This window comes from Paroedura picta, chromosome 15, assembly GCF_049243985.1.
Source record: "Paroedura picta isolate Pp20150507F chromosome 15, Ppicta_v3.0, whole genome shotgun sequence".
In the NCBI taxonomy this organism is placed as follows: Eukaryota; Metazoa; Chordata; class Lepidosauria; order Squamata; family Gekkonidae; genus Paroedura; species Paroedura picta.
Window position 1 is genome coordinate 13,046,863 of NC_135383.1, and position 17,179 is coordinate 13,064,041.

The 17,179-nt window shown below is 48.9% G+C and overlaps 1 protein-coding gene across 11 annotated transcripts in view; it reads right to left on the reverse strand.

The window, feature by feature from the left end:
• CUX1 (cut like homeobox 1) overlaps nucleotides 1-15,744 on the reverse strand; it is a 282,235-nt gene extending 266,491 nt beyond the window's left edge. For 4 of the 11 annotated variants that reach the window (XM_077311546.1, XM_077311543.1, XM_077311538.1 and 1 more), the window contains exon 1: nucleotides 15,461-15,741. In XM_077311546.1, coding sequence (XP_077167661.1) covers nucleotides 15,461-15,523 — 63 coding nt within the window. In that variant the 5' untranslated portion in view covers nucleotides 15,524-15,741. Of the gene's footprint in view, nucleotides 1-10,762; nucleotides 10,982-15,460 lie in introns of those variants that run through there. The other 7 variants (XM_077311542.1, XM_077311536.1, XM_077311540.1 and 4 more) reach the window with 5 other exon arrangements.
• Nucleotides 15,745-17,179: the final 1,435 nt, after the last annotated feature.

Consider the following 17,179-nt stretch of genomic DNA (forward strand, 5'->3'; position numbering starts at 1 on the left):
ATTTCACCCAAATCCTTAAATACAGATGGAACACTGCCTTTCTCCAGATAGCATCCAGGGATCTTGGTGGGAGGCAACTGAGGAGACAGGAAGTAGGTCATAGACTGCCTGCAAAACCACCATTTTATCTTCTGTGCCTGGGATACAAACCACAGTTTGGAAGAAAATTAGCACAGATTACTGTTGACTGTTCTATCCAAAGCACGTAAGTGAAATAACCTAAGCATTTAGGTGTTACGTTTATCATTGCAGGGGCCAATCTTTATTTTTGGCTTATGCTGCTCTGGAGACCAACATGCACACTGATAGCGGTACATGAACTGCAATTAAACACCACTACTTTTCAGATTGGGGAAGGGAATGGCAAACCATCCCGTATTGAGTCTGCCATGAAAACGCTAGAGGGCATCACCCCAAGGGTCAGACATGACCCACTCCTTGCATAGGGGATACCTTTACCTTTGCTTTTCAGATCATCCACAATTTGGATGAGAAATTTGTCAGATCTGGATTCTACAACCTATTTCTATACTTTTTTTTTCTTTGGGGGGGGGGGGTTGTTTCCCATACCTTTCATTTTGATACCATGAATTTGTTACTATTGTCGTTCCATACCAGACTGACTCCACAGTTTGACACCCTGGGATTAACTTTAAACGTTAACAGTTTGGAGGAGGAATTCCTACTTATTTATTGTCCTCATTCACCCAAGAAAGGTTTTCAGCTTTGACGCCGCAGAATCCTTATGATGGACAGCATGCTAGCAGGGGCTCATGGGAATTGTAGTCTGTGGGCATCTGGAGAGCCACAAATTGGCCACCCCCGGTTAAACCAATGTCCAATGGGTTTGACCCATTGGAAGTTATTCCGAACGTTAGTTATTACACACATTCCCGCGGAATTAATAATCAGGTGAGGAAGAATAGGAGAATCTTTTTCACAGGCTGATCGGCCGCGCTCTCAAACAGTAAACTCCGCTTTCATGCTTTAGTGTCAACAATGACGATAACAACTTGCTTGCAACATCCCCTTACAGTAATTTGTTAGCCACGTGGAAATTGTTGGCAGAAGTTACAAAGAAGCCCTTTCTCCCCTCCAAGGTATTCTTCCTTCCCACACTTCCTCTAAAGCACCAGAGGTGGCCAAACAGAAAGACAGGCCAGATGTGGAACCTGGTGCTAGAAGGCTATATGGAAGATATTCATCTTTTTGGCTTAGTCTTTAGATCCTTTAAAGCAGGGGTAGTCAACCTGTGGTCCTCCAGATGTTCATGGACTACAATTTCCATGAGCTCCTGCCAGCATCAGGGCAGGGGGTCATGGGAATTGTAGTCTACAGACATCTGAAGAGCCTGTAGTCCATGAAACATCTGGAGGACCACAGGTTGACTACCCCTGCTTTAAAGCCCTGAGCTCCAGATGTTCATGGACTACAATTCCCATGAGCCCCTGCCAGCATCAGGGCAGGGGGTCATGGGAATTGTAGTCCACAGACATCTGAAGAGCCACAGTTTGGCCACCCCTGCTTTAGAAGATGAAACTGCAAGTGCCACGGGGCGAGGGTGCATTTTCACACCAGACTGTCTGAGTCAGCCACAGCTTGAATTTTGATTCTTAATAAACAATGTGGACTTAAATGGTATTTGGATCGAACGCCATATGTAAAATGCTGCAGTGCCCAACCGTATCCCCGTTCAGCTTCCGACTTCACTGGAATTCCCATGTTCTGCTGCGACATCTGAAATGCAAAGCACTGCAGCTGACAAAAGTCAGCCCAAGGAAAGCCAAGTTCAATTTTTAACTTAGCCCTGTCACTCTCATAACGAGACTTGGATTAAACCACCTCAGTCTGACCAACTCACGACTTTGTAGGTGAACGTACCAAGTCAGGCCACTGGTCTTTTCATTGCTTCCTCTTGATTGGCGGCAGCTCTCCAGGGCCTCAGGTAGAGAAAAGCGTTTCCCATCACCTTCAACCTGACTTCTTTGCAAAGGACCCCCCAAAAAAGTGGGTCTAGGATCTTGGACAAGCAAAGCATGAAAGGCTAATTGTGCCAAACGACCCCCCACCCCACCCCTACCCACCTCATATTAATTCCCCAGTAGTTTTCCATGGCATATCTATCTGATGAAGAGGGTTATGATCCACCAAAGCTGATTTCGAAAAGAATTATGCTCATCTTTAAGGTGCCAATCGAGCTCTGTTTTATTATGCAAAGCAGGTTCCTATCAGGAAGCCACAAGCCTCCCCACCAAGGCGCACTGAACAGGTAAAGTAGCCTGGCTTTTCCTAGCATTGTGGCTCAGCAGGGTAGGGAGAGCTCTTCAGATTTCTTCGCAAATCCAACTCTCTCTTTTCATGTTTTGCCAGGGTTCTTTGCCCTGATTATCAGCCCATTCCCATTCCAACCAACTCTGAAACCAACGAAGAAAATCTGTTGCCCTTGCTTCAAAAAAAGATCTAAAAAGCAAACCTGTCAAGAGTACCTGAGGCAGGTACAGTTTTACGAACGAAGGCCAAGATTTTTAGACTCCCACTCCACTGTCCTGGCCATTAAGCACTTGGCTCATGACTTGCTAATAACAGCTCACCACTGACATATTATCTTGTTTTAGAAAGCAAGCTCATCGGGAGAATATATATGGACTATGGGAATCGCCAGAGATTATGATGATGTTTAGAGGCAGTGCTGCACCAGTGATGTCTACAGTAAACATGGAACATGTGGCTATCACATATATACACATCTGCCAACATACACAGACCCGTGTCTGGAAAATCTGGCCCACTTAGGTTTTCCAGACACACAACATCCTCCCATCAGCCAGTCAGGTGTAGTAGTGCAGTGGTCCCAAACCTTTTTATCACCGGGGACCACTCAACGCTTGACAATTTTACTGAGGACCGGGGGGGGGGGGTAGTTTACTCCTCTACTCTCAACCACTGCCCTAACGCTCGCTGATCGCTATGGTAATGTTTAAACATCCCTTCAAAATAAGATACAGACACGCCACAACAATAAACATAAGGAACATTTTATTTTCATGGAAATTTTAACTCATGACAATGACAAATCAATGGGAACCCTGAGCTTGTTTCTCTGCAACGAGATAGTCCCATCTGGGAGTGATGGCAGACAATGACACCCGAAGTGTGTTGTAAAGGGCCGGGGGGGGGGGGGATGAAGTAAAGGGCCGGGGGGGGGGGGAGAAGGTGTCCTTCGGGGCCCACCTCCAATTAGTCGATGGACCACATGTGGTCCGCAGCCCACAGGTTGGGGATCGCTATAGTAGTGGACTAGGCACAGGGAGAGCCATGACCTTGGGGCAGTCACACTCTCAACCTAGCCTACCTCTCTGGGTTGTTGTGAGGATAACGTCACTACTTTCAGTCCCCTCTGGGGAGAAATGCAGGGTATAAATATACAAATGTGCTTGGCGCAGGAAATAACTAAGCCACTGGGGCTTCCTGCAACAACCGTAATGTGCACGGGTGCTTGAAAAGCTAGGGAGTTACTAGATGAGGGGTAGTCAAACTGCGGCCCTCCAGATGTCCATGGACTACAATTCCCAGGAGCCCCTGCCAGCGAAGGCTCCTGGGAATTGTAGTCCATGGACATCTGGAGGGCTGCAGTTTGACTACCCCTGTACTAGATGCTTCAAATGTAACTTCAGCTGGGGATTTGTTAGATGGCCTTGGGCAAGCCATTCTTCGCTGTCTCAGTAAGCACCCCTCCCATCTTCCCACCAACACAAGCCATGGTTTTCCTTAGGGGAAAGACAGTCTTATGCGAGAGGGTCCTATGCGAGAAGCATTGCATGTGCAGATGTCACTTCTGTGGCATCTGAAGAAAGGTTTTATTGCTGGAGTTGCACTTTTGAGATGCTGGGAATTGTCTTCATTGTAATTTTGGAAAGAAGTAATTGTTTGCTGGGTGCCGGAGTTGGATCTTGCTGCAACCCGCTCAGGAATCCGTACAGGGTGGGAAAGTGTAGTATAAACAGTTTTGAGAGAGAACCAAATTAACACAGGGTTGCTGTAAAGATTAGTGTAGTAAGCGGCATAGAGCACTCTGAACATTCAAGTTAAGGCATTATATAAAATATATATACTAGTATCAAAGCCCATTTTAAAAATGGGCTTTGAAAGGGGAGGTAGGCAGGAGGTCGTGAGAGGGTGGCCGTGGATCCTTTTGGCCCTCAAAGCAGGCTAAAGCCACACCGCTGCCGGTGGCAAAAGGGCTTTGCGGCCTGCAGGGAGGCTGCAAACCTCCCCCCCCCCAGCTCCCTCCCACAAGACTTCTAGCAGGCAAGGAAGGCGGGCGGGAGCTGGAGGGGGAGGACCAATCAGGGTGGACCTGGACGGACAGGGCCCTGGACAGTCTCCTCCCAGGAGGCTGTTTCCCAAATATATAAGGGAGCGAAATAGTGTTAAGGATATAAACTAACCAAGTACTATTATATCCAGTTCCAGGCAGAGCTCCCACAAAAAAATTCCAGCAAAAATATATCAAAACATGCCATGTTTTTCTTACCACTGCCACCATCTGCTGCTGTTGTGACAGATACCTTCACTGCATTGAAGGAAGAATCAGAAATTCCGGGGCACCTCCTGCCCATGATCACTCCTGTTATTCCAGGAGAAGCAAAGCCCCAATGCAGAAATTTCTTGTTCAGAACGTTACTCTTACACACACACACACACACACACACACAGGCTTTTATTTACTTACAATATTTATGTTCCTGCCTTTCAGCAGATTACTCTCAGAGCCGTTTAACTTGCGGGTGAAGATATTAATAATAATATAATATTTCAAAATGATCTTATTCAGACAAGATGTGAAGGATCCCACCTGTTTCCAATTAGATGCTGGGAACACTCAAGTAATCTGCAAATTGAGAAGTTTTCCATAGTTCTTTTTAACTCTATTTTTACCATGTGTGGGAGTGCGAGAGAACGAGGGTGAATTTCAAAGCCAGCAGAGGAGATAATTTCCCCTGTCTTCACGCCAGAATGTTCGAAGAAGGGGTGGGGGTCAAAAGCACAGTTATGGAGGGTAGGCTTTACATGCAGGGGGTCTCCAGTTGTGTCAGTTCACTGCAACTTGAAAATCTCCACTGCCTGAGACCTTACAGGTGCCTGCTGGAAATCAATTCAGCGGTTGGACAGGGCAAGGCAGCTTCAGACGTTCAGGCTGCCCAAAGTTTTCAGAGAAGCCACCCTACCGCTAACTCAGTGAGTTTCCTCTTCCCCCTTGTTGTCACCTACAGTAGCAGCAATTCAAGCCGCAGGCCAAATTAAAAAATGGCTGGCAGCCATCAATAGAGGCTTCCTAAAATGATCTCCCCAGAAGCAAAGGCTGCTGGGTAAAGTTAAGCATTATGCCAGCCATGTGGAAGCAAGAATCCGAACCCTGTAGCAACAGAACAGAGATGGGGAGGGAGAGGGTTGGACATAAAGGTGCATTTACATGGTTCAACCTGGATGAGACGGATCCTCTTATGTACCAGCACCAGCATAAAGAGAACCTAAGTATTCTGGAGGAACATGGGAGAACAAGTATTTATATACGTTATGCTACACACACACCATTTAAACACACTCATACAGGCAGAGAAGCAGGCGGAAGGCCAGACGTTTTCACTGGCAGATTCATTCCACCGGCCTGGCATGACAGGCAATCAGGGTCTCGCAGCAGTGACACCAAAAGCTTTGATGCCACGGCCACGGCACTTCTATCTGTCCGCTTAGGTATTTAAAAGCCCAGCTCATCACCATGGCATTTGCGTGCCTCCGGGGTTCTGCCCACACGACCAAGTTTATTATTAATCCAATGACTACCCCCTTCGACTGTGATTAAACATGATTTGGCAACCGGTTGCCGTTGTCAGCAGCGTTCAATACCTAATTTAGAAAGTGGCATTGTCCTACAGCGGGGCCGACCACTCGCTCAAGAGATCGGCTCTCGTTTCTCGAAGGAAAGGACCGCCTCCAGCTCTAAATCTGTACCTTACAGACAGGCACGTTCCCCCAAAAAAGCTCATTCCGCCAGCTTCTTCTGTTATGGAACGCTAGAAGTATTCTCTTTAGTAGAGTCCTCTGATTTTATTACTGTGGAATGATAAAGAGTGTTGACCGCACTAAATACTGTTCCTTCTGAGCAGCTAGTTGGAAGATAGCACCACACGAAAGAGAGAGAGAGACAGAGAGAGACAGAGACAGGGAGAGACAGAGACAGAGAGAGAGAGAGAGAGAGAGACAGAATTGCACAATCTCTTCTCCAGCTCCATGAATTCAAGGTTATAAAGACAAACCAAGCAAAGCGGCAACTAACTTACTCATCCTGTGATGATGTTTAGCAACTCCTATCCTCGGGATAAAAATAAAATGAGTGAATTTGGCATAAAAAGTGGCACTTAAAGAGTTTTACTCAGAGCAAGCAGGCAAGGCAGATTAAACTCCAGGAAAAGCAAACTGTGCTGAAGGTTTGCCTTCAAGTTGAGGAGACCCTGGAGAAGATCCTCCTTCAGCTGTCAAGTTCCTGGGACAGGCCTTGGACAGACTCTAGCTTACCTTTCAGGGATGCTGAAACACAGAAGAGCTATGAAGCCATGGATACTCTTGTGCTCTGCACACAGTGGATGGGTTTATATTCTTTTGTTCAGCAGACAACTTCACAGATGGTTCAATTTGGAGTCAAGGACCCAATTCAGATACTAAGAGTGCCATTGTATGCACACTTCCATGGGACTAATTCTCATTGACCCACTAAACTCAGCTGGATTACTTCTAAGTGAACAAGCACAGCATAAAAGTATAAACAACAGGACGTATCTCCAGGGCAGTCTATTATACGTGTGTAGTGGTGAAGAGGGTCAGACTGGACACTCAGGTTCATATTCCCACTCATGCAACAGAAGCTTGGTGGGTAACCTTGGCCACTTGCACTCTGTTAGCCTAATCTACCCCACAGGGATGAGCCTCGTGTGGCGCAGGGTGGTAAGGCAGCCGATATGGCGTCTGAAGCTCTGACCATGAGGCTGGGAGTTCAATCCCAGCAGCCGACTCAAGGTTGACTCAGCATTCCATCCTTCAGAGGTCGGTAAAATGAGTACCCAGCTTGCTGGGGGGTAAAATGGTAATGATTGGGGAAGGGAATGGCAAACCACCTTGTATTGAGTCTGCCATGAAAACACTAGATGGCGTCACCCCAAGGGTCAGACATGACTCGGTGCTTGCACAGGGGATACACCTTTACCTTTACCCTGCAGGGTTCTTTTGAGAGTTAAATGGCAGTGTGTGAGGGGGATGATGTAAGCTCCTGTGGAAAGTCACTGAGGAGAGGGAGGTACACAAATGAACTGAATAAATAGTATATGCAAGGACTAATGGCAGACTGAAGGGAAGATACTCCAAAGTTGTATTCCCAAGTCTAAGAGCCTAAGAGCCCCAAGCCTGTTTTAGGGGGTGGTCTAGAGCTTGTGTGACACGCGCTAGCCTCAACAAAAAGTATGCACAAGTTAGGCTTCAGCACATACATTAAATAACTGCAAAAAAAAAGAAGGGTAGATGACTGTCAGGATGCAACCCTGGAGGGTTTTACGTGACGTGACAAATGAAGGCCATAGGATTAATCCATCATGGTCAGTTTCTAAGGCAAGGTTCTAAAGCTTTTGTCAATATCCAGGAGACCATGCTACAAGGAAGGGCAAGGAGCAGGGATGGAAAGACTGCACTCAAAGCAAATCAGGTCTTTCAGATGTCCATAGCCTGGACTAAGAGCCCGTGACCACCAATCCAAGAGCAGCCTACCAACCACGCACAGCTGCTCGCAAGCGATTTGATATACCTCTCATTTCTGGGCATCCAGGTGCTCAGAACGGCACCGTGGCCCCTCGTGAAGCACCGGGTAGGCCTAAATGTGGACCCACAGCTAATTTGGTGGACCACAGACCACACAAGCCTGCCCAGATAACAAAGCCTAAGAGATCTCCAAGGAGAAGCAACCACTGAAGGTTTGTTGCTTGCTTCTCAAGTACTCGATGTTGGCCAAAGGCCCTGGTGCTGGACCCTGAAGACCTCGATTCTCGTTCAAGCATCCAGCAGCACTCCAAAAACACCGGCAAGCTTCTGGTCTGGAACGGCTGCCTCGCGAACAAGCCTCTGCCATTTCGAAAGCCCTGCCCAGGCTTAACTCCCATTGCAATGATAAGCTTGTGAAAAGGTGAGTAAATAAGGATGTGTCAGTCCCACACGATGTTCTTGGCTTTTTAAAAATTCACACTGATACAATCTCGAGTGTAGGCCTGAGCAGCCTGGAGCTGTATATTACGATGCAAGAGAAGCCAAGGAGCAGCAAACCTGGCGCTGGCTGTCAGGTATCCAAAAGGGCAGTTAGTAGCAAGCAGTCTGCAAGCCCTTCTCTTATCTCCGAGCAGCAGAAAAGTTTCGCCTGAAGTTCTTCTGGGGTCTCCCAGAGGATAACAATGGGGTGGGGTGGGGGGAATAAGTGGCTCACAACTTATCAGTTGTGTTCAGCAGTAGAATAGGCTGCCCAAGGAGGTAGTGAGCTCCCCCTCACTGGCAGTCTTCAAGCAAAGGTTGGATACACATTGTCCTTGGATGCTTTGGGCTGATCCTGCGTTGAGCAGGAGGTTGGACTAGATGGCCTGTATGGCCCCTTCCAACTCGAAGATTCTATGATATAGTTTCACAGTTAAGAGCCTTAAGAAAATTTCCACCTGACAAAGCAAAAGTGGACGTCTGTAAATTATCCGATCCTCCACAAAGAAGATAGGCAAAATGTGGAAGGCGGCAGCACTGGACTGCAGACAAGTCCAACCTTATGTCATGCTCACCGCAAGTGTAAGAGACCTCCGGCTGAAGAGAAGCTGTGATCTAGACCAGCCCAACATACATACACAACCCAATATCCAATTCCAACTATGTTCCCCGCCCCCCACAAATCCTCCCAGCCTGTATAAGAAAACCAGAAGACCGAGTCACGGGTCTTGAGCACTCAAGTCATTTAATTGAAATCAAAATGTTTATTTCAAATGGAGGCAGCCCCAGGAAGGCATTGCAAACTGAAGCCCCACCAGCGTGCTGGGGTGATGGTGCTGTACTAGGATCAGAGAGGCTCAGGTTCAAATCTGCACGCTGCCACGGGAGCTTGCTGGTGGACTTTGGGCTAATCACACACATACACACACACTGCCTAACCTAGCCCCCAGGGTTGTTGTGAGCATGAAACAAAAGAGAGGAGGGAGAAAAACGGGGTAAAAATAAAGCATGAAGTAGATAAATAAATAAAGCACAAAACATAAACGTCAATAGTGACTACAAGTTCCAATTTCCTGCACTGGAGAAACATCCATTATAGTTGTCCCTTTGCCTGGAAGAAACGCACCACCGTTATCCCATTTCTGCTTGAGCATTAAAGGATGGGGTCCCGGGAAGTTTTAGTGGGGAAAGGAAGGGCAAGAGGGAGCAAGGGAAAACAGCTGTGCCAGAGGAAAGAAAAGCACTCACGCCACTGATTTCCTCTTCCCTTTCTGGACTTCTCAGGCAATGGTCACTTGCCATGATGGCAGCGGCAGGCAAAGAAAGGCCTGGAAGCGCAGATAGAGCACTTGGAGTATTCTGGGGAACCGACAGCCACTCCAGATGTGTGGACGGTTCTGTATAAGCACTGCCATGTGCAGGAGGCAGCGATCACGACTGTACTGCACTGTGTTCTATGACTCTTTGACTTCTCTATAGGTAGAAGAACAGTCGCATACCATCTTCGCAGCAAGACACCCAATTAACGCACAGCCTGGATAGGCAAAACCGTGAAGACAGAGAGGCAGCAACCATTTTCTATATACAATTTAATAATGAAGCAGAACTCCCAGCCAGTACCGCCAGAAGGCTTCAACGAGAAAGCTAGCCCTCCCGAAAACAGGGTCACATTTAGTTTGACAAAAACAAGATTGAAGTTTACACAAATGTGCCAAAGCCAAGTTTTTACAGTAGGCACAGGAATTAAGTCGAGCTATTTTTACGAAGCAAGAACAAAAACAGTTTATCAAGCTGGCATTTGGCGGCATTCTTTTCTATTCCAGCATTTCATTTGCATACCCTTTTGGGGGGGGGGGGGATGACCCCTTGTCATCGATAAACAACACTTCGTGCCTTTTTCCCCACCACCACAAACATTTCTAGAAGCCTATTTCTAGAAGTACCTCTGCAGTAGCAAACAAAACATTTTGAGATAATTCTCACAGGATGTGCAAACTTTTCCATTCAGAGCAATTACAACACGCACAGGCAAAAAGGGAGCTCAAGCTACAATTAAAGTTGTCAGACCATGTTTAACTACATTTGCATCTAATCCATTTCGTTTTTATACCCTTCTCCATCTGGATCTCATTTCCTGAATTCCTGTAGGTATTCTGGGTCACTATTAAGAACCCTTTCAAGTTACAAAAGTTCAGCCAAGTCTACCTGCATCAAAAACCTTCAAAAATAACCAAAAGGAAGAAGAGAACAGAGAGTACAGCAAGGACATATTTTTTAACCTCTCTCCTAATCCACCTGGAATCCAACCATTGGTAGCATTTCCCCCTTAGATCCCAGATAGTTATAGAACTGCCCAACTTTCGCCTTCTCAGTTCTTGAGGGACTCCAAGGCATCCCCACACAGCTGCCCGGAAGAAGCCCTCTCCCTCTAAAAGACTTCTCGCAGGAACATCGCTCCCCCCCCTCGCCCCCTCACCTTTAGCTCCACTTCAGCTACGCCAAACATCTATGTAAGCATTACTTCCAGGCTCCTCCTGCACTCCACAGCCAACATGTGCATAAGCTGAACAGACTACTCAGCGGGGGTGGGGGAGACCAGCCAAATTAATTTACATTTCAGGCGTTTAAAGAGGCCGGACAATTTCCCTGCTTCGAACCACTGACGGACAAGCAACTGCTCCAATTAATTTGTGCACGCTCCTTTGCTATTCGGTGTACATATTATATTTCTACACTCACGCATACACACATACCCCTGAGCTGTTTTATTAAGCAGCACATCGGCAATTTCTTCAGGGAAATACACACCCAAACAAGGCAGCAATGTTTAGCATGTACACACTCTCTCCCCTTGAACGGATATTACTTCTGAGCACGGAAAGCACATTAAAAAAAGAGAGAGAGAGAGAGACAGGGGGAACAGCCCGCACTTCAGCGCATTGAGAAAGTCCTCTGGGCGGAAATGGACTCTGGGCATTGTTATGGAAACAGTCTCCCTCCCACCACCTCTGGCCAGCCAGAGAGGCCTTGTCATTGACCATGACAGGCACTCAGAGATAAGGAGGCGACATCAGCACCCACCACCACAAGGAGGAAATTGGGCATGGAGGGCTTTTTTTCTTCCTCCCACCACCCCCTTGCTGACAAAGTTAAGGACACCACAGTCAGGGGAGGTGCACTTGGGTGTCCCTGCAACTGACCGCAACCCCCCACGCCCCCACCCACCAAAAAGCAGGAATGCTCCTCAAACAGCACATAAACAAACGCGGAGGCACAACTAGGAGAAATATGAGCACTTAACATAATCTGTCTGTGACCCCCCCCCCACAAAGAAAAGGCTTCAACCACTCTCCCCACACACAAACACCTCACGTCAGATAAGAGACCACCCCCTTCCACCCAGCAACCATAATACCCCCGCCTCAAATATCCACACACATCCGGCTACCAGGTTCAAATGGGGGGGGGGGTGCAAGCCCAAAAGGGAAAGGAGGTAAGAAAAAAAAGCTGGAGGGGGGCACCCCACATACACGCACTCTGTCTTATAACAAACACAAAACACATAAACAGAGCTGCAGGGAAGGAAGGGGAAAAAACAGAGCTTGGTTAAAGGAATACCCCAATCTAGATGCCAGGAAGAGCTTGCTCCTCTCCCCCAAGTTGTGAGAAAGAATATTAATGGGATATTAAGTTGGAAGAGGTCTCCTGTGAGGCTAAAGGGGTTTTTAAGACGTGCCCACAAATCTCAAAGACATGGAAACACATATGAATTTGATGGGAATGGGGCAGAAGCAGGTGGTAAAATGTGGTACTGGCAATCACCCCCCCCCAAAAAAAATCTGATGGTTCAATGGGCTGAACAACTCTAAGGCAGGGGTGGTCATCCTGTGGTCCTCCAGATGTCAATGGACTATGATTCCCATGAGCCCCTGCCAGCATTTGCTGGCAGGGGCTCATGGGAATTGTAGTCCATGAAGATCTGGAGGACCACAGGTTGACTACCCCTGCTCTAAGGGGCAGAGAGGGGAGCATCCCCCCACTGACATGGAGCACAGTGTGAATCTGAAAGAAGTTCTGCAATAGGGAAGTTGAACAGGACACCCCGCTTCCATGCCCTCCCACCTGCCAAAAAAAAACCGAGGGCAAAAAGGACCTCCCTCAAAAGAGTCCAAAGGGCTTCATTTATCTTTACTATTTCTCCTCTAGAAGGATGACAGTGGGGGTCTAGGCAATGAGGAAATGGTGGGTTTCCCCCCACTTAGCACTCCCCCTCCCCAATTGCAACAGAAAGAGAGAAGGGTTTCTCCAGAAGCCTTCAGAGTACTTATTTGGACTTTTTATTGGCTTCTGTAGGACTTACTTCTGAGTAAACACTGCATGGTGGTGTTTATTCTCTCACAGCCAGAATCTCATTCTTCCCTACTAAGATTCCCCCTCCCAGAAAGAAACAATTGGGCAGAGGAACATCTCCTCCTCCACTCCCCCCCCCCAAAAAAAAACCCTGGCAAGATTAAAGCAGCTCTCCTTTGGCCTTGGGTATATGCAAAACAAGGGGCACAAAGATGGGTTATCTGTAAAAATAACTATTTAACTCTCCCCCATTCCTAAGAATCTGCTTACCAAGGGAATTTGAAATGGAAAAAGAAAGCCAGAAAAGGCCTCTCCTTAGTAATGGGGGGGGGGGAAGAACTAATGCCTGCTCCTAAGGGAAAGATCCCCCCCCCTTTAAGTAACTGGTTGTTAAGGAAGAGTAAACAAGCTTCCCGGCCTAACCCCCCCCCCAGCAGAATATATACACAATAGGAAGTACTAAGCACCCTCTATCCAAAATATAATTATGAAATAATTGGTATCATGGGGGGGGGCTGACAATTCAGGGCCTTTTTACCCCTCCAGATTATCTTGTGGGGGCTTTAAGGAATCAGGAAAAAAGGTTGCCTCCCCCCAAATAAATGCAAAACCCAAGGAGGCTAAAGCTATTATTAAACACTTCCTTTCTCTCTCCCACCACCACTTTCCAGTCACGGATACTTAATGAAATAGGGGTAGGGGTGAAAAAGAAACCCAGCCCGCACCCCCCACTTTGAAGTTGGGGGGGAGACAACAGAGAAACAGAACAGCTAAATCCAGCCCCCCTCTTTCCACTAGCCTGTGTCACTATGCAAAGTCACACAAACTTTCCCAGGAGCTTCAAAATGGGGGGGGGGGGGGGAACCAAAGGAGAAGCAGAGGAGAGGAAAAAGAACTGTACATGAAAGATATATATAGTTTTTTACTCTGCCCCCAGCCTTCTTCTTAATATTTCCCCACTTTAGGAAAGGGCTTTTTTTTTGGGGGGGGGGGTACTTGTTTGTTGCTAGTGGAGAAAAATTGTGTTTCGGGAAGGGGAAGATAAAAGCAGAGAAAAATAGAAGTGAGAAAGCCTCCCCCATCTTCTTACTTTAACATTTAATTTTCCTTCCCTTTATAAGATTATGTGAATTGTGGGGTGGGGGTGTTAGGAAACAGAAACACAAAACAGAGAGACCCCAGTTAGTTTCCTTTTACACCTTCTCCTTTCCCTTTATGAAGGGGATGGGTGTTATTTCCCTTTCCTACTTCCCCTCCTCTTGAGAAAATTGGGGCTCTCTTAAAAGGAAGGTGAAGTTATGATGTGGGGCAGAAAGAGAAGCGCACACATGAAAAAGCCCCCCCAGCCCCCCCTTCCACATCTCTCCCTCATTAAAGCAGTGGGGCACTTTGGGAAGAGGGCAGGCAGTAGTTTAGGGGGAAAGCGTTTCGGGGGGGGGCAGAGATGGAACAAGGGGGACATGTAGATGTGAGACCCCCTCATTATTCCTCTACCAAAGACTGGCATTCTTTTAAAGAGAGGGAGAAATGTTAACATTTGAGCCTGGGGGGGGGGGAACATGGGGGGGGTCCCACATTTTACTCTTTTTACAATTTTGGGAGCACTTTAAAGGGGAAGGGGTAGGGAAAAGGTTAGGCCCCATGGGAAGTGTTTCCCTTAAGGGGAGGATGGGAAACGAGCAGAAAGCATACAGGGCCGACTGCATAGTTATCCTCTACCTTTTAAAACAAAACTGTGGGCACTTTTTTAAACGGGGGGGGGGGGAGGTCTGCGAGGAAAGTCTTTCCCTAGGGGGGAGGCCAGCAAAGCCCCACAGGACAAACTCCCTAGTTCAGACAGTAAATGACTCCCCATTAAAAAGTGTCCGCTGGATTTTAATGACAACCAGAGGGCCACTTTTTAGGAAGGAGGGGGGGCTGGGGGGGTCATCCAACAGCAAGCCCCCCCCTCCATCTTCTTCCTCCAACAGCAAAGGCACACCGGGGCAAACTCCCTAGTTAATTTCCCGTGTAAATTTCAGGGCACATGAAAAAAACAAGAAAAGCCCAGAGAACTCTCTCCCCAAGGGAAGCGGATGGAAGGGGGGAGAGCCAGAGAAAGTACCAGGGGAGGGGGGCTGCGTGACCCAAAAAGCCCCCCCTCCCCGACTCAATTTCCCCATCACTTTTTTTTAAAGCCAAGGGGGCAAGTGTTGTCACGGCGGCAAAGGGCAGGCGGAGGAGGAAAAAAAAGAAGAAGAAGAAGAAGAGAGGGAGAGTTGACGTCCTTTTTATTCTTATTTTTAGTCCGGGGGGTGGTGGAGGGGGGGGAGGCTCCGGGGCCCAGACTCTTCCCCCCCCTCCGTCCCCCCCGGCCGCCCACCCCCCCCCCTATCCCGGGACAAGCCACCTCGGCGGCGCCATCTTGTTGGGATCGATGAATTGAACAAAGAGGATCAATTTCTGATAGCGGCGGCGGCGGCGGCTTATCGATGGGCGGGAGGGAGGGAGCGAGCGGGCAGGCAGGGCCGGCAGCCGGGACGGAGCCGGGCTTGGGGGAAAGGAGGAGGAGGAGGAGAAGGAGGAGGAAGAGGAGGAGGGCCGGGGGGGGGGGAGTGTGGGTAGGTGGGTGGGCGGCCGGGGGGCGCCGCCGCCGCCGCCGCCGCCGCCGCCGCTTCAGCCGGACTTTGGCAGGGGGGGGGGGGTGGGGAGGGGGCGCCCCGGAGAAGCCAGCCCTGACGGGGGAGGAGAGGGGGTCCGTCCCGGAGCGACGCGGCTCCCCGCGGCGAGAGAAGCCCGACGACCCCCCGCGCCCACGACCCCCCCCCCCCCGAGGCGGCCTGACCTGCAGCTGCTGTAAATCAAAGCGCTTCCAATATTGAAACATCGATCCCACATTGGCCGCCATCTTGAGACATATTGAGACTGAAGTGAGCGGCGGAGCGAGCGGGCGAGAGAGAGAGAGAGAGAGAGAGAGAGAGAGAGAGCGCGAGAGGGGAGGGGGGGCTGGCTGGCTGGCTGGAGAGTGCACGAGAGGGAGGAGGAGGAGGAGGAGGGAGGAGGAGGAAGAGAGCGAGCCAGGCAGGCAGGCAGGGAGGCGGTGAGAGCGAGCGAGAGGCCGGCCGACGGCCCGCCGCAAAACCCGGCCGGGAGTCGCGCGCGGCTGCACGGAATGGAGTTGTTGTTGTTGGGGGCGGGAAGGAGCGCGCGGCTGTCCGCGGGGGGAATAAAGGCGGCGGCGGTCGAGCAAGGGCGGGAAGGCATGGGCTGCCCGCGCCGTGGGGGAACGGAGCCCGAGCGCAGAGGCCACTTCGGGCCAAGGGAGCGCAGGAGAGTCCTCCTTGGGGGCCACAGAGGGAAGAGGCAGAACGGGCGACGGCGTGCCCCCCGTCGGCCGCAGAAAGTGCGGTGGACAATGGCCCGCCGTCGTGGGTGTGCGTGTACGGAAAGCGCCGTGCGGATGCCCTCTGAGTCTGAGGCGTCTTTGCTCGCCGCCCGTGAGACGTTCCAGGCCTAGAGGAGCACGCCGTGTACACGCATCTGCATAGGTGGTGTACAGCTGCCGCCCATAATAGAAATCTCCGTGTGCTTTATGTAGGTGCACGCACAGGAATGAGCATAAGTTCAGGAAAGCCATTGGAGGTGATGCCGTCGGAGGTGTCTGTGTACACTGTCAATAAGAGTTGTCAGTAACACGTACGCACACCTGCATACATTGTGTACAGCTGCACATAATAGTGATCCGTGTGCTTATGTAGAAGCCACACACAAGGACGAGCATAACTTCATGAAGGCTATTGAAGGTATGCGGATGCCTTCTGAGGCATCTTTGTACACCATAAGACACTTCAGTCATAAAGGAACTCTGTATACACATGCGCACACCTGCATACATGGTGTACAGCTGCACATAATAGCAATCCGTGTGCTTATGTAGATGGCACACACAAGGATGAGCATAACTCCATGAAGGCCATGCAGAGATGCAGATGCCCTCTGAGATGTCTGGACATCATCAATACATTCCAGTCATGTAGAGGAGCTCTCAGTGTAAACATGTGCACACACCTGTGTATGCCACATGGATGCCAGTCTGAACCGTGTGTATGTTGCATACAGCTGCACATCATCGTTTGTGTTAATATGAAGAGAGGCAAGCAGGATTGAGGCGTCTCTTACATCGTCTATATAAGATGAGCTTTGCATGTTGACACATAAAAATGTAATAATAAATAAATAAATGCACACATGGATATATGCTACATGGATCCCAGACTGAAACATGTATGTTGTATACAGGTGCGTGTTGTTTGTGTGTTTATATAAAAATGCACGTAAAAAGATGTAACTTCATGGAAGGCAGGTGGATACCCTCTGAAATGTCCCTGTGCATCGTCCATAAGACATTCCAGTTATATGAGCTCACCATGTAGACACATGCACACACCTGCATATGTTGTGTACAGTTGCACATAATAGCCATCCGTGTGTTTATGTAGATGCAAACATAAGGAGATCATCAAAGGTATGTGAATGCCCACTGAGGTGTCTGTACGTCACAATA